Genomic DNA, 23,483 nt, shown 5'->3' with positions numbered 1-23,483 from the left:
TATCCGCTGTTCACCCTTGCTCTGCTCACTGTTCATCACCATCCCTCTCCCCCTCAACCTCTGGGTTTTCTCTGCCGTTTGTCTTTTTTGCGGTGTAGCGTTTCAAAGGTTAGAGAACCTTACTGTTCATCTTTCCTGCGGTGAGGCATCTCTGCAGGGCTTTCCAAACTGCTGCTTGTCTAGTTAACCTCTCTCATGGCTTAGCTTTGTTATTTTTCACCGTGGCTTTCTTTCAGTAGAAAACTTGTGGACCCTCGTGCATCTGCCATCTGCACGGTGTTGATGCCTTGAGGGTTTCGGCTCCCGAGACCCTCTGGCTGCTATTTTCTAAAGCTGACAGTCTCTGGAACTGTTTCTTGTTGTTGTTGTTGTTGGCTTTCTGGACTGTCAAGTCCATAGTCCACCATGGACATTGCTCTCTGAGTCCCAGGTTGAGAAAACCTATTCTAAATTACATTTTTTAAAATCATATCCTTAAACCTAAGGCCTATATATTCTAAACCTACATTTTTCTGACTCATTTTATACTAAATCTATGACCTATTTAACCTACATTCTATAGGACTAAGTCTACCTAATAGACTACCTTATTCTTATTTACACTTAATTTACAACTACTTCTTACAAGCTTATTATAGGATTACCTTAGATAGGACTATTATACAAACCCTAATTAAGACCTACTCAAGCCTTTACATTTCTTATTTTTTATAGATAGAAAAGAGCGAGAGAGAGAGAGAGAGAGAGAGAGAGAGAGAGAGAGAGAGAATTCTAACACTACAGCCTTGCAGCATTTTATTGTCTACCTATACACCCGAGAATAAAATACTGTTGCCTTTATTTTTCAACTCCTTATCGGCATGCCTACATTCTCAATGCCCCCCACAATCCTTTCACCAAGCCCTGGGGATTTTTTTTTAATCTTTTTTTTTTTTTGTCCCTGTTCAGGATCCAACTGTAGGAGACCAGCCCCCACACTTATTTACCTCAGGAACTCTTGAGGAATGAGGGATAAAAGACTTAGAGGGGGCTGGAGAGTTAGCTCAGAGGTTAAGAGCCCTGGCTGCTCTTCCAGAGGCCCTGAGTTCAATTCTCAGCAACCACATGGTGACTTACAACCATCTGTAATGTGGTCTGTTGCCCTCTTCTGGCCTGCAGGCAGAACACTGTGTATATAATAAAGAAATAAATCTTTTAAAAAAAAAAATGCTTTCATTAAAAAAAAATAGACTTAGTTAGAAATAGAGAATGGAGAGAAAACACAGGGTAGACTTAGGTGGGCCTGGATTCTTATTCACCAGCCCAGAACTTTATTCCAAAGCTCTGTTTATAACAGTGCCAAGGGATGGAGCAAAAGACATCCATCCCCTTTGCTAGTTAGACCCTTACAAAGACCTGATACCCAGGCCTGTGGTCCAGTCAACCTCCCATGCAGTCCTGCTGGGTCCTGCCACTAGGAAACCTAGTGGGCTCCAAGAGACCAACAGAATGGATTTGAAAGTACGATTCCTCCTCCTGCTGCATCCAAGAAAGACACTTTAACATCAAGGATAGATGGGGCAGAGGGTGTCTCTGCAAACACCATGGCCAGCAGAGTGTCAATCCACTTGACGAAAGAAGGACAAGAGGGAAGTCTGGTCAGCATGACTCAGTACTTAATGTTGGTTCAAACTTTGAGAGTCTGATACCAGGCAGTTTATTTTAGGCATATTCAAGTACAGTACATTTTGGAGAAAAGTTCCTGGTGTAACCCAATCCCATGTGCCCAATAAAGCTTAAAATATAAACACATTGAAACTTTTCAAAGGACATGTCACATCTTCCCTAAAGATAGGCTCTATAGATATACTACATGTGTCATCTTAGGAGCCTGAGGGAGATCTGGTGTGGTCTGGGTCATGCAGGTAGCTCAAAGGTCACTAGGCTATTTTTAAGAGTCTCTGGGAGCCACGTGTGGCTTCGGTCATACAGATAGTGCAAAGATCACCAGGCTTTTAACTACATTCATTCCCAGCCTTCTGGGCATAAACAAGTTACATATCTCTTCCTTTGAAGAGACAATACTGTGTGTTTAATATTCCAGGTTTCTCTATTGCTTATCTGTGAGCACAAGAACCTCATGCCATCTACAGATAGATATCACCTCAGGGTAAAAGCATGGAATGGATATTACAAGCAAATGGACCTAAGAAGCAAGCTGCTGTAGCCATCTTAATATCTGACAAAATAGATTTCAAACTATAATTGATCGGAAGAGATAGGGAAGGATGCCATATACCCATGAAAGGGAAAATCCACCAAGAGGATATTGTAATTTGTGCAATTAACATTTATGCACAAACACACGACAACCAAGTTTAAAAACAAACAACACTACAGCAGCAAAATCACATACTGACCCTCAGACACTGATAGTAAGTGACTTTAATACCCTATTCTTGCCAATAGACAGGTTATTTCAGGCAAAAACTAAACAGAGAAATGCTGGAGCTAACTGATGTTATAAACCACATGGACCTAAGAGATATTTGTAGAATGTTTCAGTCAAACACAAAAGAATTTATCTTCCATCTGAGCAGCTCATAAAACTTTCTCCAAAACTAACCACATACTTGGACATAAAGCAAGTCTCAACAGATACAAAAAAAAATTAAAATAACACCCTGCATCTTATCTGACCACCACAGATTAAAGCTGGATATCAACAACAGAAACAGCAGAAAGCTTACAAACTGAGGGAAGCAGAACAACTCACTACTAGGTGAAAAATGTGTCAAGACAGAAATTAGAAACTTTTTTAGAATTGAATGAAAGTAAAACATAACATACCCAAACTGTAGGACATATAAAGGTGGCTCTAAGAGGCAAACTCATAGCACTAAGAAGAACTGGAGAGATTTTGTACTAGTAACTTAAAAAGCACATTTGAAAGCTCTAGAACAAAAAGAAGAAAACACATCCAAAAGGAGTAGATGGCAACAAATAATCAAACTGGGGCTGAAATCAATAAAATAGAAACAAACACCATAATGAATGAAGAGTTGTTTCTTTGAGGAAATCAGTAAGATTGGTAAAGACAGATAAGATCCAAATTAATAAAATGAAAGATGAAAAGGGGTCTAACAACAGATACCAATGTAGATGTAACCAACCATCTTATTAAATAAGAAACACAGAACCAGTGCAAAGAAGAAAGCCAAGAGATCAGAGCTAAGAGCCTTACCCGTCTGCTGCAGCTAACCTCTTCGGCCAAGAGAGACCTACTTCCTGTGTGTTTGTCTTTATATAGAATTTCTGTTCTGCCTTCTCATTGGTTGTAAACCCAACCACATGACCACCTCGCCACTGCCTGTTTGTACAGACTTCCAGATCTTCTTTGATTGGTATTGAGATTAAAGGTGTGTGTCTCCAATGCTGGCTGTATCCTTGACCACACAAAGATCTACCTAGCTCTGCCTACCAAGTGCTGGGATTAAAGGTGTGTGCCACGAACGCCCAGCTCTGCTATGGCTTGCTATTAGCTCTGACCCCCAGGCAACTTTATTTATTAACATACAAAAAAAATATCACATTTCAGTACAAATAAAATATCACCATATACCAAGGAAATGCAGAGACTTATAAAGAGATACTTTTAACAATCTGTACTCTACCAAATTTAAAACTTAAAAGAAATGGATGAATTTCTTGGTATATACCACTTAAGTCAAGATCATATAAGCAATTGAAATGGACCTATAACTCATAGTGAAATAGAAGCAGCAATTAAGTCTCCCAAACAAAAACAGCTTAGGGCCAGATACAGTCAGTACAGAATTCTAACAGACTTTCAAAGAAGAATTAACATCAGTACTCCTCAAATTATTCCACAGAATATTAACAGAAGGAACATTGTCCAATTCTTTTTGTGAGGCCATAATTACTCTGATACCTAAACCATGCAAAGAAAGAGAATTACAGGTCAATTTCCCCAAAGAACATAGAGGCAACAATTCTCAATAAAATATTTGCATATCAAACCCAAGAATACATCAAAAAGATGATCTATGATGATCAAGTGTGTTTTATCCCAGAGATACAAAGATTGTTGAACATATATAAATTGATAAATGTAATCCACCATATAAACAGATTGACATTTGACATGGTCATGCTCCTGGACTTCCTCCACTCTCCTACTGTAAAAGGTCTGTATTTCTGTTTTCTTCTTTCCCACCTCCTATCTGTGCAGCTGCTGAGATTTACAGCTTACCTGCTCTGCTGTCTCTCTAATTAAACTGCCCTGCAGCTTGAAAGAAAGGGAAGATTGGACAGATGGAGGGAGGGAAGGAGGGAAAAGAAAAAGAGACTCTCTTACTTATCAGCTTTATTCTCTCTTTGAGCATATGTACCAATACTTAGTGTTGTTACCTTTTCTGAGGCTCTGAAGCTTGCTATGTTTTGGGGTAGTGACCTATGAGAAGAGTGAAGCAATATGGTAAGTGGAAGAAATGTCACAGTGAACAGTGTTCAGTGGGGAAGGAAACAGCCTGGTTTTGTTCAGACAGATGGGTTTTATAAGGCAATGCGGAGTTGAGCTAGAGAATGTCTCTGTAAGATAGCAATGCCCAGCATATCTGATTAAAGAGCCTCACTGCCATTTGTTTCTACATTGCTCATTGGAGAGTTTTTCCAATTTCTTCATTATCAAAAATAGCGCTAGATGTGATGCTGCACACCTCTCTTCCCACCCCTTCAGGAGAGGTAGGGAGGAGGATCACAAGTTTCAATCCAGCTTGCGTTATGTAAGTAGGTTCCTGTCTCAAAGACCAAAAATTGGTAAAATAAACATTATTTACTATTTGCCATTATTTTATTGGATTAAAATTTCAGTGTTCAATAAAACAATAGGAATTTTAAAATATTTGTTAAAAATTAACATGCATATTTTTTTGTTAAGTCTTTTTTATATGAGTTGCCAAATTGCTCTTTTAAATGATAGTTCTCATAAGTAATATTTGACAGTCGACTTGTGTTAGTCAAACTTTGTGTTTTTGTGACAATATCTTGACATAAACACTTTGAAGGACAGAGTTGTTTTGGCTCATTGTTTAGAGTCCATGGAGGCCTGTCTCTATACATATCATGGTGACAGGAAGATGTGGCAGATCCCTTCACTTCATGATTGGCAAAAAGTGAGAGAGTATCCCTGAACACAACAACATCCCACCAGGAACCAGTGTCTTCTAACTATTCTTAACCTTTTTTTTTTTTTTTTTTTTTTTTTTTTGGTTTTTCGAGACAGGGTTTCTCTGTGTAGCTTTGCGCCTTTCCTGGAACTCACTTGGTAGCCCAGGCTGGCCTCAAACTCACAAAGATCCACCTGCCTCTGCCTCCCGAGTGCTGGGATTAAAGGCGTGCGCCACCACCGCCCGGCTTATTCTTAACCTTTTAAAAGCTGCAGAACTCCCAGAATATCTTTTTTAATTCTTAAAATTTTTGTTGAGAGTATATCATTAACCTTTATTTTAAGAAAGAACTTCACATTCATTTTAGTAGAGTTAGGAGGAAATGCACACTAATATTTTACTGTTATTATTCCTAGGTACTGAAACGCAGACTTCACTTTTGAAATCAGTGGCTTTCTTTTTAGAAAGCATAGCAACATGTGATGCTAGAGCAGTAGAACAGTGCTTTTGCACAGGAGTGTCAACTGGCCCTCCCAGCCCACAAGAGGAAGAAAAATACAACTATAGTAAATGCACCATCTTAGTCCGGATTATGGAATTTACTACAACCCTGCTCAATGCCTCTCCAGAAGTTTGCAAGGTAGGATCTTACCTCTTGCTCTGTTATTTTGAAATTAGTACTTTATAATGGGAAATGTTTTTAAGTTTCCCTTAGAACAGTGGTTCTCAACCTATGGGTCATGTCTCCTTTGGCAAACCTCTATCTCCAAAACTATTTACATTATGATTCATAACAGTAGCAAAATTGTAGTTATTAAGTAGCAACAAAAACAATTTTGTGGTTGGGGTCACCACAACATGAGGAACAATATAAAAGGGTAGCAGAATTAGGACAGTTGAGAACCACTGCCTTACATCATTAGCCAAAAGAGAGAAACATAGCAAAACTACATTGAGATGCCATCTTATCCCAGTTCAAATAGTTATCACTAAGAAATCAAACAGAAACAAATACCAGTGAAGATGGGAGGAAAAGGAAATCAAATACTGCTTTGGGGGCCAGGACCTGAAAGTGGGGTTCAATGGGAAAGTGCTTGCTTGCCATGTGTAAGCTGTGGCCTCCATCTGTAGCACTGTAATTTCACTAAAAATAGGGATGTAAATTAGCCCAGCCACTGTGGAAATCAGTATGGATATTCTTTAAAAACTAAAAGTGGAATCACCATATAGGACCCAGGCATACCATTCTGGTTATAGACCTAAAGGAATGAAAATCAGCATAGAGATGCCTATTACCTCCCCTCCCCGCCTTTTTTTTTGAGACAAGTGAAAACTGTAACCATAACTGACTGGGACTTACTATGTAAACCAGAGTAGCCTGGAATTCACAAAGATTCACTTCCCTCTGCCTCCTGAGTGCCATGATTAAAGGTGTGGGCCTGGCTGTACCCATGTTTATTGCAGCAGTGTTCACAATAACTATTTAGGGAATCAGCCATGGTGCCATTTAGAGATGAATGGATAAAGAATATATGTGTGTGTCTGTGTCTGTGTGTTTTTATGCACCATGGATTACTCTTCCTCACATAAAGAATAATGTAATATTGCCGGGCGATGGTGGCGCACGCCTTTAATCCCAGCACTCGGGAGGCAGAGCCAGGTGGATCTCTGTGAGTTCGAGGCCAGCCTGGACTACCAAGTGAGTCCCAGGAAAGGTGCAAAGCTACACAGAGAAACCCTGTCTCGAAAAACCAAAAAAAAAAAAAAAAAAAGAATAATGTAATATCATTTACTGGAGAATAAATGGAACTAGAGATCATATTAAGTATCACATTTCCTGTCAGATGTGGACCAGGGAGGATGTGAAAGAACAAGGGTGAGGTGCTTTTAAAGAGGAGGAAAGGGGTCGAGGAGAGGAGAAAGGGGGACAAAAGAGTGATGGAGAGTTCAATGTCATTAAAGTGTGTTACGTGTACATACAATATTGTTACAAGGAAACCCATTACTCTGTATAATTAATATTTGCTAATAATTTTTTGGAAGTGGCTTTGGCTCCTCTGAGACTTTCCATTACAGGAAATTACCCTTATTTACTTTGATGAGTAAAAACTACATGTATTTATGGTCTACACCATGATATTTTGATCATGTATATATGTGGTTAAGTCAAACCAGTTACCATCTCCTTTCCTCATCCCCTCACGTATTATTCCATATGTGAGAACATTTCAAGTGTGGTTGTAGCAGTTATCTAGTATGCATTGTTGTTAACTGTAGTTACCACAGTGTACAATCTATTTGAAAATAAATGCTGAACATTCCTAATCAGAAAGTCAGATATCTGAACTGTTCCAAAACTTGAATATCAAACTGTCTCAGATTTTGACGGATTTTGGTTTTTAGCTTTTCAGAATAGTGATGTCATGTTATCACATGTGATAGAATATCTATCCAGATATTCTAAAATCAACAAAATCTGAAATCCTTCTGGTTTCAAGCAGAGCTCAGAGGAACTCTGCCAAACTGTCGGTACTGTGAACATTCCCAGCCTGTGACCTTGAGCTCCTGGCTAAGAAGCACTTTTACTCAACCTATCTTTTCTCTTTATAGCTCCTGGAGAAGGATTTGTGTAACACAAACCTTATGAAAGTCTTAGTGAAAATGCTTTGTGAGCCCATGAGCTTAGGTTTCAATGTTGGCGACATCCAGGTTATGAACCATCTTCCTAGCATTTGTGTGAGCCTGCTGAAGGCACTGAAGAAGTCCCCATACAGAGACACACTGGAGACTCAGCTGAAGGAGAATGTGACAGTGCAGAGGTGGGTGCTCAGACCATACTCACAGTCACTGTGATTCAGGTCTTCACACATCCAGTGTTCCTGACATGCATGTGCACAGCTACAATGTCCTCAGGCAAGGCATTTGTCAGTGCATGCGGGCAAGCATGCACTCTTGTGTGTGTACAAATGATCTCAAATGTTTTTCTGGAAATCATGAGGTTTATTAATTTCTTTCCTGCATTTAGAATGGGAGAGAACAATAGATGTGCATAACACTACTGTCCATAACTGATGTGTCCTGTAAGCCTTCTTCTGGTGTTACCTTGTGTTTTCCAGGACTGTGTTAATGAGTTTGAGGGCCAGGTGATTAGTAAATTTATGACAACACATGAAATTCCTTAGTGTATTCTTACCTGGTTTTCTGATTTTCTCATGGCCAGCATTGAAGAACTCTGTGCCATTAGCTTGTGTAGCTCTGATGCTGGCCGAGAAAGGACCAAGTTGTTGTCTGTCTTATCAGCCTGTAAACAACTCCACAAAGCTGGCTTCTCTCATGTTATATCGCCATCTCAGGTAACCATATTAATTTATTTTTATGTACTCTTAGCTTTGTTATAGTAATTTCATTATGCTAGTACAAATTGGTATTTATATTTGTTTAAAATATTTCACATACAGAATATACTGAAATAGAAATTATACATACTTGTACAGGTGTTGGCTAGAATGTGAATATGAAAGTAAAGATAGAATGGAAGAAGAATAAAGGACAGTTGAAATTTTAGTAACCTAAAACATTTTAAGAACCAGTTGCTGAAGTCCTGTATCGCAGAAACACATAAATGAAATCTGTAGCTTAAAAAACAAAGCTGCATTAGAGTTTTGCTAAGCAATGGAAAATAGTTATCAGTGTTAGCTAACACATATTTTTTAACTGGAGAAGTGACGTTGTATGTTTGTGTTAAACACCTTCTCTCACCAGGCAATTCATGTCAACTTTTCCTTTAGTCTACAGCATTGAATCATTCCATTGGCATGAGACTGCTCTCTTTGGTTTATAAAGGCATCGCACCTACAGAGGAGAGGCAGTGCCTGCAGTCATTGGACCCCAGCTGTATGAGCCTGGCCAATGGACTCCTGGAATTAGCTTTTGCCTATGGAGGACTGGTAGGGAAATCAACTGCATCCCACACTACCTATCTAGTGACTTATATAACTTACTTGTGGTATCTCTCAAAAGTATAAAATTTAGTTAGTCAAGTCATAGATGGACACGTATGATAATTGACTTTTGGACTTTCTTTTTTTGAGGGGGGGGTTTCGAGGCAGGATTTCTTTGTGTAGCTCTGGCTGTCCTGGAACTCGCTCTCTCTGTAGTTAGTCCAGGCTGTCCTCAAACTCACAGAGCTCCACCTGCCTCTGCTCCCAAGTGCTGGGATTAAAAACATGAGCTACTACCACCCAGCTCATTTACTGACTTTTTAAGACTCTCTTCTTTAATACTTTTTTAAAAATAAAAGCATAACATTCTTAAATGGAAGCTTTCTGTCTGGCTTTGTTTCTAAAAGGACTTTAGGCAAAGAACATTTTCTCACTAAAGTTGACCTATGTTGACATGTCTCTATCTTTCTCTCATTCATTCTTGGAATGGATGACTAAAGGGACCCTGGAGGGTAATCCCTGAGGCACCCAAGGCACCATGACCAAAGTCCTTACAACTCTGAACTGAGCAGACCTGGCCAAACTGCTGTAGCTGAGATCTGCAACCAGTCCTGGGTGTTTGTTCCATTCCACCCTCCCTTCTCACTTCTCCCAATGCAGGAACTTCTTTGTCTCATTGATGTTCTCAATTATACTTCCGTTGTCCCAAGCAACTTATTCATATTAGACTATTCTATGAAAAGCAGCAAGATTTTTCTGGAAATTTGGTAGCAGTATCAATGTAGGAGCTTTCTCTCATAAAGAGAAACTTAGAAGATAGTAGTTAAATTAAATATGTATTATTTAAATGAGCCCTGACTTCACATATCACACTTTTTAGAAGGCTCCTTGTAGACTTACTGTGTACCCACTATCTTAGGGTATGGATTTGCTTGTATGTATGTTCTTCTCTCTTCCTTAGTGTGAGCACCTTGTGAGTTTGCTACTGAATTCAGCACTGTTGACTACGACGCAGTATTTGCGCAGTTCACAGAGAAACATCAGCTTCTCCCATGGGGAATATTTCTATAGCTTGTTCTCAGAAATAATTAACAGTGAGCTATTGAAAAATCTTGATATTGCTGTATCAGAACTCATGAAGTCATCAGCAGATAATCCCAAAATGGTAAGGAATTTTTCCTATAAATATTTTCTTACCTAATGCTCACAGCAGGGTTTTTATATTTCTGATGGTTTTTCTTAAAAGCAGATTTCTTCCTGGAAGATTGAAAGCTCTGCTAATGTGTGAAAATAAAATCTGTAGAAACAAAATACAGTCTTTATCAAGCTAGTATATGTTAGTAGATACTAAGACTTTTGTTATTTTTTTCCATTCCCTCAAGCCCCTTAAATCTCTTGGCCTAACTCTATAAGAAACAATGCTGTAGGATACTGACTTTTGCTAGAATGTCATAGTTGAGCTTCCCCATGTGTCACGTGCTCAGCAGTGTTTGTCCCAACACCACCTGTAGGCTGGTCCTCCACACTGCTAACCTGTCTTGAAAGCACTCACAGTTTTAGTGTCGAGTCCTGTTTTCCTGCATATTCATGCCACAACCCTCTTTGCCTCATCGTAATAACCCTTTAGAGAGTGATAGTTAATGTATTTGCTCTTTGTTTGCTTAACTTAGGGAATTGTGTGGGTTGTTTGGGTTTTGTTTATTTTTCATTATTTTATTTCCTTTTGAGACAGTCTCACTATATAGCTGACAAGGAGCTTATTTCATAGACCAGGTTGGCTTCAAACTTAGCAGAGATCTTCCTGCTTCTGTCTCTGCCTCCCAAGTGCTGGGATTAAAGGTATATGTTACCAAGCGTGGCCTACCTTACAGGACTGTGAAGTGTTATTGGCGATGTGCTCTGTACATAGTCAGAAACTGTTAGTATATTCAGAGTTATAATTTCTACTAGCCTGACCTTTTACACATACCATCCTTGTCCATTGCCAAGAAAAGTCACCTTTATGGCCTCTGTTTCTTCCCTACAGCTCTCTGAAATGACAGAATGAGATTAAGAAAGAACAAACCAAATTAGTCTTAGTGGGTACAGAGAAAGAACAAGCAGAGTGACAGAACTGCAAAGCAGGATAGGTGTGCCAGTCCAAACTCTTAGCCTGTCTATAACAGAAGAGGGGGGAAAGACCGTCATAGGGGATGAGCAGGGAGGCAGAGAGGGAGGGAAGCAGGAAAGAGACACAATGAATGATGAAATAAGAATAGCTACTGAGCAAGAAGATTGGAGAATACTCTGGAAGTAAGCCTAGGTATCTGAAATTAAGAAATGGGATAGATGAAGAAAATAAAATTTAGGAACTCACAGAGAGTAGGGTGAAAATACAAAACCAAATCAAAATAAAAATGATAGGTATAGTGATACACACCTTTAATGCCCACACTTGGGAAGTAGAGACAGGCAGATCCGTGTGAGTTCAAGGCCACCTTGATCTACTTAGCAAATTCCAATACAGACAGGGCTGATACCCTGTCTCAAAAAAGAAAGAAAAAGGAAAATGATGAAGAATCCTAGAACTGAGTGGACAGGACGTCAGCTTCAGAGGAAAGTGGCCTTTGGTATCAAGGGTCCCGGAAGCAGTGGTGGACTGGAATTCTCATGTGTAAAGGGCTGTGAAGTGGCTTACCCCTGGTTTGGGAATGATTCCACAGGGAGCATATTTTCCAAAGGCTTACCATGAAGAAAGATCCTGAAAGTTCTGAAAGAGATAAGCTACTTATGTGTTGAAGGATCAAGAAATTGAATGGCATTTGTTTTCTCAACAGAATTGTGGATACTGTAAGACCAAAAGATTGGAGTTCTAAATGCAGCCAGATTCCCAATTATGTGTGGCAGTAGAATACACATGCTTAGAAAATCCAGATCCTAAAGGGATGTGTTTCCTTGTTCACCTCTTGTCAGGAAGCTGCCAGGTAGATAGTAAGAAGGCAGTAAACTGAGAAAGAGGAAGGTGTTGTATTCGGCCTTGTACAAAGGGTAACTAAGATGGGTTATCTAGGCCTGGCCTTCCACAACATAGTCAGAGCTGTGTCTCTTGAAGCAGGTAATTTACTGATTGGCAAAGATGGAGTGGCATGATTTATTTGATTTGGGAGAGTCTAGTGACAAAGATAGGTACACTGAAAACAGCTGAGAAATCTGCCAAGATTTAGCTGTAGAGAGAGCAGAATGTGCAAGAAGAGTAATGTGTTGATAGTATACTACATAGAGCATCTGTAAAAAATGCTTATGTTGTCAGAATGATGGGAATGTTGAATGATAATTAACCAAATTATTTGTTATTCTGTTGCAAAGGTGTTAATAGAACAGAAATGCATGTGGTGGTAGTTGTGTCCACAGAAGAGTACTTGCCTCCTCTTCCAAATGGAATTTCATGAAGAATGCCCCCCGTCCACTCCCCCACTGCAGAATGGGCAGGAGGGCATCAGCAGAGTCACCCTCTTCATTCTGGGGGAAAGTTTATGTTATAGTGCTCTTAGATTGTTAGACAGGTAAACATCTGTTACAGAAATAGCATTTTCATTTTCCTAGAATAACTGACATGAAAGTATATTTTTTTCCTATCAAAGAATTTTTCTTTAATCTACAAAATTTTTTCAGGTGAGTACTGTTTTAAATGGTATGTTAGATCAGAGCTTCAGAGATCGAGCTGTTCAGAAACACCAAGGACTGAAGCTTGCAGCTGCAATTGTACAAAACTGGAGGAAGTGTGATTCGTGGTGGGCCACAGAGTCTGCTCCAGAAAGCAAAATAACAGTGCTGTCCTTACTGGCAAAAATGTTGCAGGTATTTCGAAAAGAATTTAAAATGCATTCATATTTAGTTACGTTGTTCTTTTTGAGACATATTCTCACTATGTAGCCCTAGCCTGTCTTGAACCCTTACTTCTTTCTACCTCCGCCTCCTTTAGTGTAGAGATTATAGATGTTGACCACCATGGATGCCATTTCATTATTTTGAACTCTTAAATTATGTTTAAACACTGTGGTGAAAGTTCCTTCAAAAACTCATTTCATTGATAATTATATTTTTGAGAGATATTTGCCAATTATTTTCTTTGTCTTACATTTTATAGCATTGTTTATTATGCTTCTTATTTTTTGTTATTTTTTATTGTTACTGTGTCTTCACAGACTTTGCCTTAGCAGGAAATAGCAAAATGTTTTATAGCAACATTGTTTAATTGTTTTTGAGGTTCAAGTACAAATAAAGTTGTGAAATTTAAAAATGTGAAAAATATGTCAAAAATTTTTGAGGCATAATACAGAAATTTGTCGTGTTTTATCTCCCTTTAGATTGACTCAACTTTATCTTTTGATACAAATCATAGCTCACATCCTGAAATCTTCACCACATATACTTGTCTACTTGCTGATACAAAGTTGGGCCTACACTTAAAGGTAGATAGATGACTTTAAAAGATTGGTCTTTTGATATTACATTCTCTTTATTTTCACATCTTTACATTTTTGTGTGTTTATCATGTTGGGTTTTTTGGGGGGGTATGGAAAATTCGAAACATGTAATAGTAAAGAGATCAGCATAATAAACCTCCATGCACCCAAGTATTGACAGATTTGTTTGAACATTGTGGGTTCTTCCTTATGAAAGAGACTCTGGCTTTGTTCTAGCTGATCTGCATGCACTTCAGTATGTCTCTTCAAGAGATGTTCATGTGTGTATGTGTGAGAACAGTTGAGCATATGTGTGCTATAGCACATGCCACACCCAGCACATGTATGGAGGTCAGAGGACAAGCTCTGCTATAGTTCTTTGAATTCTATCTTAAGACAAGGTCTAATGTTTGCTGCTGCATACGTGGCTTTTCCGTTCTCCACCACCTATCCCACGATTGCAGGAGTAGGGATTACAAATGTGCACTACTGTGTCTGCTTCACCTGAGTTTGGGGATCATGCATATATAGCAAGCACTTTCCCCAGGGAGCTACCCAGCCCAACATTTGTTTTAAAATATAACCGTAATATGATCATTAGCATCTGTGTTTACATATATCCAATTTAAATTGGTGTTTTGGATTTGCTGTAGTAATTTCAAACAATTTTTCAGTCTTTTTTTCTATTGAAATCTTTTAGTGATGGGGAAGCAAGAAAAGTAATTTTATTGTCTCTGAGTTTAAAGTCCTATAATGTGGTCTTCTTGAATGACCACATTTTTTATTAGATTATTCTTTGATGTGTTCTGTATGACTCATGAAGTTTCTCCTTTAAATGTGAAAATTTTGTAATTTTTCTGTTATTCAAAGGAGGTAGGATCAATAAGCTCTATATGAAGTTCTGAGGGCAAACAAATACTTGTTAACTATCCTGTAGGTTATTCAATCCATTCTTCCTGTATAGAATTTGAATATAATCTTTGTTTTTAAAACTGGTTTTAAAATGTTATTCTTTGAAGCTTCTGTTCATTTACACGATGTATTTTGACCATATCCATTCACCACTCCCTCCCCTCTAGTGCAGTCACACAGCCTCCCAACTTCAGGTCCTCCTTCATGTCAGCCTCTGACTTCCAGAATTGAAGCTGACGTACAAAGCTTCATTCAAGTTGGGTTTTGGTGTCATCCAGAATTTATTCTGAAGTCATTTGTTGAGTCCATGCAGCGAATGATTTGCAGTCTTTAGAAAGTAGTGATTTTATTTACTCTGTATGATCTGTAAGCCACAATTAGTGTGATTTACATTTGTCTGCATTGCTTCCCAGGGCCAAGCTATCATTCTTCTTCCATTCTTCACCAACCTGCCTGAAGGCAGTCTAGAAAACCTAAAGCATATTCTGGAAAAGCTCATTGTTTCTCATTTCCCCATGAAGTCTGATGAATTCCCTCCCGATTCTCTAAAGTACAATAATTACGTGGACTGCATGAAAAAGGTTAGTTTTTTGAAGCGTCAACCATAAAAGATTGGTTGATTTTTTTTTTCTTTTTGTTGTATTTGACGGGGGTTAAATTTTCTTTAATTTACATTAACTGGTACACAAAAATTAAAATTTGAACATACTAATGGAGTACTGTGTAATGTTTTCATATAGGTGTATAATATGGAATGTTTAAATCAAGTCAAACCTATCTCCTCAAACATTTATCATTTTGTTATAATAAAAAGTTTCCAGATCCTTTTCTTTTTCTCTTTAAAATGTATACTATATATCACTGTTGTCTGTAGTCATCTTACTGTGCAACAAACAGCACACCAGAACTTCTTGTATCTATATAATGATTTAGTGTCTATTGATAAACATTTTCCTGTACTTCCCCATACTTCCACAGTCCCTTTGTTGTTTCCAGCCTCTGGTAATCACCACCTTACTCTGTTTTCATAAATTCTATTCTTTAGAATCTGTGTATAAGTGAAATCATTTATATTCTTTGCTCAGATTATTTCACTTAAGATAATGATCTTCAATTTTATCTGAGCTGGTAGAGATGATAGGATTTCAGCCCCTTTCAGGATTAATGAACTTCCTCTGTGTGTGTGTGTTTCTTCCATTAACTAATGAATGGATACTTGGATTACTTCCTTTTTTTTTTTTACCCTATTGTCAATAGTGCCGAAATAATGCAGCAATGCACATGTCTATACAGATGCATTTCCTTTGGATATGCAACCTAATAGTGTGATTGCTGGGTTGTATAGTTATTTTACTTCCTTTTCTGTTACTCTGATAAATAAAACACTAAACAAAAGAACTACTTATAGTTCACAATCCATCATTGAGGGAATTCAGGGTAGAAATTTAAGGCAGGAACCTGGAAGCAAGGAACATGGAGGAACACTGCTTGCTGACTCACTCTCTGGCTTGGTTATTCATGTTCAGCTACTTGTTTATACTGCCCAGGCCCACCTGCCTAGTGGGCCTTCCTATACCAATTAATAATCAAGACAGTCCTCCAGAGACATAGCCACAGACCAATCTTATTAGGGCAATTTCTCTCAGATGGCTCGAGGCAGTGACTGTACTAATTTACCCTCCCACCTACAGTTTGCAAGTATTTCCTTTTTTCCAGAGCCTCACGATCCCTTGTGAACAGCTCTTACCTGAGATGTGGTTATACATGTGGTTTTGGTTTGTGTTATCTATGATTGTTGGTATTATGCAGTTTCCCATGTACTTGTTGTCCATTGTATGTCTTCTCTTAGGAAATAGCTGTGTAGATCTGTTGCCCATTTTTAAATCGTTTGTTTGCTGTTGAGTTTGTGGACTTTCAGATGTATTCTGGACATGCTGATCGTTTCCTTTATAGTTTGATTCAATGCTACTTATCTATTTTTGCTTTCATTTTCTGTGGTTTTGTGTTATTTAATAAAACTACAACAAAAAGTTGCCCATTTGAGTGTCTAGGGGCATTTTTGCTGATAGTATTGATGTAGTGTTAGGTTTTATATTTATGGCTCTGATGCATTTTTTTTCAAGATGGAGTTTCTCTGTGTAACAGTCTTAGCTGTCCTGGAACTCACTCTGTGGACCAGGGTGGCCTCAAACTCCTCACAGAGATCACCTGCCTCTGCCTCCTGAGCACTGGAATTAAAGGTGTGTACCATCACCACTTAGCTTCTGCTGCATATTTTAATTCACATTTTTAAGTGGTGAGAGGTAGAAATTTGGTTTCATTCTTCAAGTTGTAAATATCCAATTTCCCCGGCACCATTTACTGAAGAGATTATCTTTTCTCCAGTATGAATTTTTAGCACCATTGTTGAGAATCAGTTGGCTGTGAATTTGGGAGTTTGCTTCTAGAATCTATGATCTGTTCCATATGCTGTACTTTTTTATACTAGTATCATTTTGTTTTGATTACTACAACTTTGTAGTATGTTTTAAAGTCAGGTGATATTGTGTCTCCTACTTTGTTTTTATTCAAAATGGCTTTGGCTATTCAGGGTTTCTTGTCAAGCTATATAATATTTAGAATTTATTTTTCTGGTTTTTTAGTTTTGTTTTTTGTTTTTTTGATTTTTGTTTTGTTTTGTTTTGTTTCAAAACAGTCTCATGTAACCTGTGCTTGTCTGGAGCTTACTGTGTAGCCAAGCGTGACCTCATATTTCTGATCTTTTTGTTTCTTCTTCTTGAGCGCTAGAAGTATAGGAATGCACTGTAGTCAGAAGATTTCCTGTGTCCCAGCCTGCCAGTGGTCTGGACAAATCTCTCCTACTCACATCTTCCAAGTAAACACACAGAGACTTATATTAATTATAACTGCATGATCTTGGCTCAAGCCTTTTTGCTAGCTAGCTCTTATATCTTAAATTAGGCCATAACTATTAATCTATGTATTGCCACATGTTCCATGGCTTTACCTGAGTCCCATTACATGTTGCTCCTTGGGCGGCTCACTGATGTGTTGTGTCCCCACCTCCCCACCCCTTGCCTTCTGCCTGTCTCTCTGAATTTCCCGCCTGCCTCTAAGCTACCTTGCCATAGACCAAACGGTAACCAATCAGAGCAACACATATTCACAGCATTCAGAAAGACATTCCTCCATCATTACACTACCATAGTTGGTTTTATGCTGTGCTGGAGATTAAACCCTGGGCCTCATGTGATAGGCAAGCACTCCACCACTGAATGACATCTCCAGCCCCTAGTCTTTTCTAGTTCTGTGAAGAATATCATTGGCATTTTTATAGAGATTGTGTTGGATTTTTAGATCATTTTGGATAGTATGAATTTTTCGACAATATTATTTTTCTTTCAGATTGTAAGCATGGATGTACTTTTACTTTATTGTGTCCTATTCAGTTTTTTCATTGGTATTTTATAATTGTAGCGCTCTTCTACTTCATTGGTTCAGTTTATCCCTAGGTATTTTATTTTTTGTAGCTATAAAAGGTGGGATTGCTGGGGACCAGCCTCGGCAGTTTCGGGGGTCTAAAGGATGGGATACCTGGAAGGCGCAATAACAACTCAGAGACAATGTTTGTGCAAGTTGACAGGTCACTTCGGGCTTCTGCAGTTGCTAAGTTTTTTTTTGCTTCCCTGGCTTAGGTTCTCTTAGTGTCTCTAACTTCTCTTAGCTTCTTCTCTGACTTCTCTTACTTGAGCTTCTCTTACTTCTCTTAGGTTCTGCTTTTGCCCTGGTAACCTCAGTCTTTTATTATCCTAAGTAAAGGGGGAACAGAAAGAAAAAGGGAAATCACCCAATACAAAATGTTCTCATGATTCCAAAGGTTATTCTTAGAAAATCACCAATATATTCTTCATCATCTTTTACTAAACACAGGAACTATCCCAGACTTAACACCAAAGCAAGCATACTCTATTTTTATTATTAATGATTATACAATCTTTTGAGCACATGACCCAAAGGCTAACAACATGCAATTTCACACACAAAAAAAAAAAAAATAAGAACCGTGGTCAGTGTACCAGACAGTCATTTCCTTCTCACACAGCCTGCTCCAACCTCAGGACCCCTACAGTCACCTAAGTTCCTCCTCAGGCCTCTGCAAACACCGAGCCCCAGGACTGGTGGGCCACAGTGACCTCAGACAAGAAATCTGTCCCTGCAAGTCAGCAACTTCCATCCTTCTGTATCCAACAATTCCAAGGAAGACCTAATCTAATTTTCAGAGTTTCTATGAAAGGAAGCTCACCTTTCTTGGCAGCTCTTTTCAATCTATGAACCCAGTAAAGCTTGTAGCAATCACTCCATCAATTGTCACATTATCTCCATATTCCTTCAGGAGGAATAAAAAGTATCTGAATTAAAGTTGCCATCTTCCTTTCTTGGTGGAGGCCACTATTCTCCTCCTATTCTAGGTTCCCACACTTGTAGTTTGTCATCCCATTTATATGTTACTCCATCCATAGTCTTCAGCCAATACCCCTTAGGGTCTCAAGTTTTACACAATGTCCTGGGAATATCCTCAGAAACTGAATTGTTCATCATGGCCAATTTAAGTCCAGTGTGTTGATACACATCATACCATATGCTATAATTGACCACACATTCGGTACAGTTTATCCAAGCCTAAGAAGCTTCTACAGGCTACAGGTTCTTTTCCGTGAACTGCATATCTGCCTTAACCCCAGACTGAGTGATCATCTCTGTATAATTTCCTGTGAAATTTACTTCACTCCTTTCCTGCATCACAGAAATCACCATTGATCTAGGAACACAGAACATGAAGATCAGATAGAAGAAAAAGACTAGTATTAAGAAATATTTATATGGAGGAGGGCGTGACATGTGCATGCCATAAAGCATGACCTTGGGACATGTAGACATTTCTGCCTTGGACCTCTAGAGGCATGCTAAGCAGAAATCCGGAGGGGAACACACGGGGGGGGGGGGGGGGGGGGGGGGTTAATGGTCCACAATCTTGGTTCCCCTTTTCTCCAGTCTCTGCTGGCAGCACGTCAGCCATCTTATATGCCGTCCCTGGCATGGAATTGCTTTCTTTATACTGAAGATGATTTACTATTGACTTATAGTGGTGTTGCAGATTTTTATAGATTTTGTATCCTGTAACTTTGCTAAATTGATTTATTGGTTATAATAAATGTTCTGGTCTAGTCTTTGGTGTTTTCCATATGGAAAATCATGCCATTTGCAAATGATGACAGTTTAATTTCTTTTTACCTACTTGTATGTCCTCTGTCCCTTCTTTTGCCTGATGGCTGTGGCTTGGACTTGAAAAACTGTGTTGAAGAGGTGGAAGCCTACATATCTTGTCTGTCTTAGATCTTAGAGAGTGTTACAAGTTAAATGTGACCCCAGCTTCCCAGCTTCAAAGCACTCTTTTTGATTCCTGATTATAGCCACCCTCCTTCAAACATCCATTGTTACAGCCATTACCTGCTCCTACTATCCTTCCTTAACTACCATGTGGACTGCATCTCTTTACCTGTGGACTATGATTAATGCTTCTTTTAAGTTGCTACGTTTAGGTATTTCATCACAGTAATGAGAAAAATAACACAGAAAATTTTCAACTTTTTCTTTCTGTGTAATGTTAGCTGCTGGTGTATTATAAATCATTTTTAATATGTTATGGTATATTCCTTATATTATCTCATTTATTGGACAATCCAGTTTATTCATGTATTTCATAGTTTTAAAAAGTGAATTACAAAGGATTGGACTATCCATGAGTTTCACAGAATTACACTGTTACAGCACTTCTCTGATTCTGAATCTTCCACTCACTCAAGAAATATAAAATGTAATCCAAGAATAGAATCATGTGAGGGGAATTCTGGGTGCTTGTGAGAAAACTTCCAGGACACAACCCAAGAGTCTCGTGACTTCACTTTCTTCAGAAACACGGAGTTGTTCTTAGAATGGCCTTTGTGCTCCTCCCAGTTGTAGTGGGTAGGAGGGAGTCTACGCTAGAGTATTCATTACAACTGGCCATTGTTATTCGTTTACATGCCTCTATGGAAAAACATGTTTTTGCCACGTGCAGCTTGTCCTTGTGATTCAATATAGCTTGAACTCACTAGAACTTTACTTAGGTGACTTGTTTGTTTTTTGTCTGTTTGTTTGTTTGAGACAGGGTTTCTCTTTGTAGCTTTGGAGCCTGTCCTGGAATTCACTCTGTAGAATAGGCTGGTCTCGAACTCACCTGCCTCTGCCTCCTGAATGAATGCTGAGACTAAAGGCGTGCATCAACATTGCCTGGCTCAGGTGACTTTTCTTAATCCTCAGGGTGTAAATTGCAAACTATCTCTCTCCTCAGCTTGCTTTTCTGGTGCCTCCTTTCAGTTCCCTCCTCTCACTGGTGATGCTCCAGTCACCAAGGCCCAGTCTGTTTTTGATGTTTTATTACATTTACTTGTTTATTTGGGGAAGGAGGTTTACATGCTGTGATTCAAGTGTAGAAGTCAGAGAACAACTTGTCAGAGTCAGTTTCCTCCTTCTGCTACGTGGAATGTCGGGAATGGTGACAAACACTTTTCCTTGCTGAGCCATCTTGCCAATCTCTTTGTGAAGCTTAATGATGTGTAAATTATTAATCAAAATTAGTTATGAATTAAAATATTACTTAGTTCCATTTTTTTAAGTAGTGATTATTTGAGGTATATTTAATAGTTATCACAGATATTGTTCATTAAACAGGTTAAAAATCCATGGAATACTACTGGTTTAACTGGATAATGGATGCTTTCTTACCTGAACTTTGGTTGCTAACCTGAGGCAGTCAGGTACCTGATCTCCTTTTATGTTTTTGCTCACACAATTCCCAGCTCATCTAGTTTGAGACGGTTTTTCTGTGTAGCTTTGGCCATTTTTTGGCCAACAAAATGGAAGAGAGAGTATTGTGTAACAGACTTTTCCAGGGGAGACAGACACTCACATCTCCTCACCCCAGAGAGGGAGACTACAATAGACCAAAAGTACAGATACCTCCAAAGTCCAACTTGGTGAAACAATGAGTTTTATTGGGGTTACTTACAGGAAAATGTGTGAGGGGTTTTTAACAGGAGCAGAAATGATTCTGCGAGAGTGAAGGAGACCCCTACACAGCAGGGGCTCCCTCTCAGACCTCCGATTAGGCACAAACCACACTCAAACACCTGTTTTTGCAGAGAAGAAAAGTTAAAGTGACTGCTTTCTGATCCAGGCAGAAAAACAGCAGCAAAATACCTTGGTAGGTGTAATTTTTAGAAGAGAAAAAGGGGAGGTCTGTGTTAGAAAGGGCTACGATGTGGTGATATATTTTGATTTGGGCATTTTAATTAGGTGAACCAAAGGGGGCTTTTGATTGATGAACCTTGGTAGTCAGCCTCAGGAGGAGGAAGTGGCCAAATAAGGGAATAGACCCTAGTGGCTAGCTTTAGGAATGTATTCTAATGGTTTTTAGAAGGGCAGAGGGAATTGGGGAGAAGGACAAAGCCTGCCAGACCCATGTGCTTGAGTGGACTAGTGTCCACTCATTCCCACCTTTTTGTTTTATTATTGGGTCACTGGGTGCTGGGTAATGTGCATCATTTAGTGTTTCCTGCTGACACTGGAGTGTTATGGACCCAAGGAAGCTGAGCTGTTGGTCACAGTTGGGAAGAGCAGGCTATGTTAGTGCATGTCCAGGTTCTGAGGGAACATCTGAGGCTAGGGAAGTGTAGTCCGTGAGGCTGGACCAGGATGAATCTACATCTACCAAGGAAACAGCTGGTGCTCGCACTGGAGTTGCTGGAGTAGTCTGTAGTTGGTTTGAAATCTGTTGCGACATACAGACTAGGAACAAAGATAAAGAGTTTAGAAAAAATTTTTTTTTCTTCAGTGTACATTTGAAACTGTTAGGTTCATGTTCCTGATAGTTAAGAAGAGGAGTCCCAAGACCAGGGAAATGGGGAGAGATCCCAGGGAAAGGGGGAGTCCTGCCATTAGGACTAGGCAATAATGGGCAGGAAAACTTAGGCTGTTGGTTGGCAGGAGTCTGTTTGAGAGTTGTTAAGAGGAGCCAGAAACACTTAAAATGGTTGTATATGGTTAATTGGGGAACAGCTGTTATCTGAAAATGGTGTCTGATTGTGTTGGGGAGAATACAATTTGAGAGGCTTTTGTTACATCACAATAGTGTTTCCTGGGGTGTTCAGGTAGTTTTTGAAATTGAAATTTGGGGAACATGGATGATCAATTGGTGAGGTTTTGTTAAATGGTGAGAGGGATGGTCCATAGCAGGCTTTTGTGACTGGTGGAGAGGTGAGAAAGTCTGTCTCTCGACACCAAAGAGGAGCTTGGATGGCCAGGGACAAGCAACTCTTAGTGGAGTTGGGCCTCAGTGACTGGAGCATCAGTGGTGAGAGGAGGGCATTGAAGGGAGGTACGGGGAAAGCAGTGGAGATGAGGAGAGAGGTTGTTGGATGACTTTGACTCAAGTGGGGTTTGGCATGAGACTGTGTACATGTTGGAAAGGAGATGGCTTAGGTTTAGTTATATCTTGTAATAAGAGTGTAGGATTTCTTCAGAGTGTTTGATGTCTGAATAGTTAATGAATTTAGGGGAGTCAGTGGGTGGTGGATGTTTCACAATCATGTGGGCAGAAGAAAAATAGTGTGAAAAGAGATGAGATTTGTGGGTATGAGGTCATTATGAGGGAACAGGAACCGGAGGGTAAGGATGAATATTAATAATGGAGGGGTCAGTCTGATGTGGCCGTCTGACAGGAAGGAGCTGCCATCCATATAAAAAGTATAAGCAGAAGTAGCTAGAGGACTCTCTTGTATAGAGAGGGATCGGGGAAGTCTTTGAAAGTTTTTGGACAGCACTGTGAGGGATCTGAGGAATGTTGAAGTAAAGGGATAAGTGTGGCTGGGCTCAGGGGAGGACAGGTAAGCATTATGAGTGATGAGTTTTTGATAAGT

At 39.2% G+C, this 23,483-nt stretch overlaps 1 protein-coding gene across 3 annotated transcripts in view; it reads left to right on the top strand.

Moving 5' to 3' along the window:
- The window catches only part of Prkdc (protein kinase, DNA-activated, catalytic subunit), a 237,550-nt gene that overhangs the window by 93,097 nt on the left and 120,970 nt on the right, over positions 1–23,483 (top strand). For all 3 annotated transcript variants that reach the window (XR_005092573.1, XM_028893310.2, XM_037209976.1), the window contains exons 32-39: positions 5,585–5,808; positions 7,779–7,987; positions 8,389–8,521; positions 8,957–9,115; positions 10,071–10,274; positions 12,761–12,946; positions 13,456–13,560; positions 14,880–15,047. Coding sequence is in view for 2 of the 3 variants with exons in the window: in XM_028893310.2 (XP_028749143.1) it covers positions 5,585–5,808; positions 7,779–7,987; positions 8,389–8,521; positions 8,957–9,115; positions 10,071–10,274; positions 12,761–12,946; positions 13,456–13,560; positions 14,880–15,047 (1,388 nt within the window). In the remaining variant the exon portion in view is untranslated. The remainder of the gene's footprint in view (positions 1–5,584; positions 5,809–7,778; positions 7,988–8,388; positions 8,522–8,956; positions 9,116–10,070; positions 10,275–12,760; positions 12,947–13,455; positions 13,561–14,879; positions 15,048–23,483) is intronic.

Source organism: Peromyscus leucopus, chromosome 12 (genome assembly GCF_004664715.2).
Source record: "Peromyscus leucopus breed LL Stock chromosome 12, UCI_PerLeu_2.1, whole genome shotgun sequence".
Classification (NCBI taxonomy): domain Eukaryota; kingdom Metazoa; phylum Chordata; class Mammalia; order Rodentia; family Cricetidae; genus Peromyscus; species Peromyscus leucopus.
Note: the sequence above shows the minus strand (reverse complement) of the source record. Positions and strands in the feature narration are given on the sequence as shown.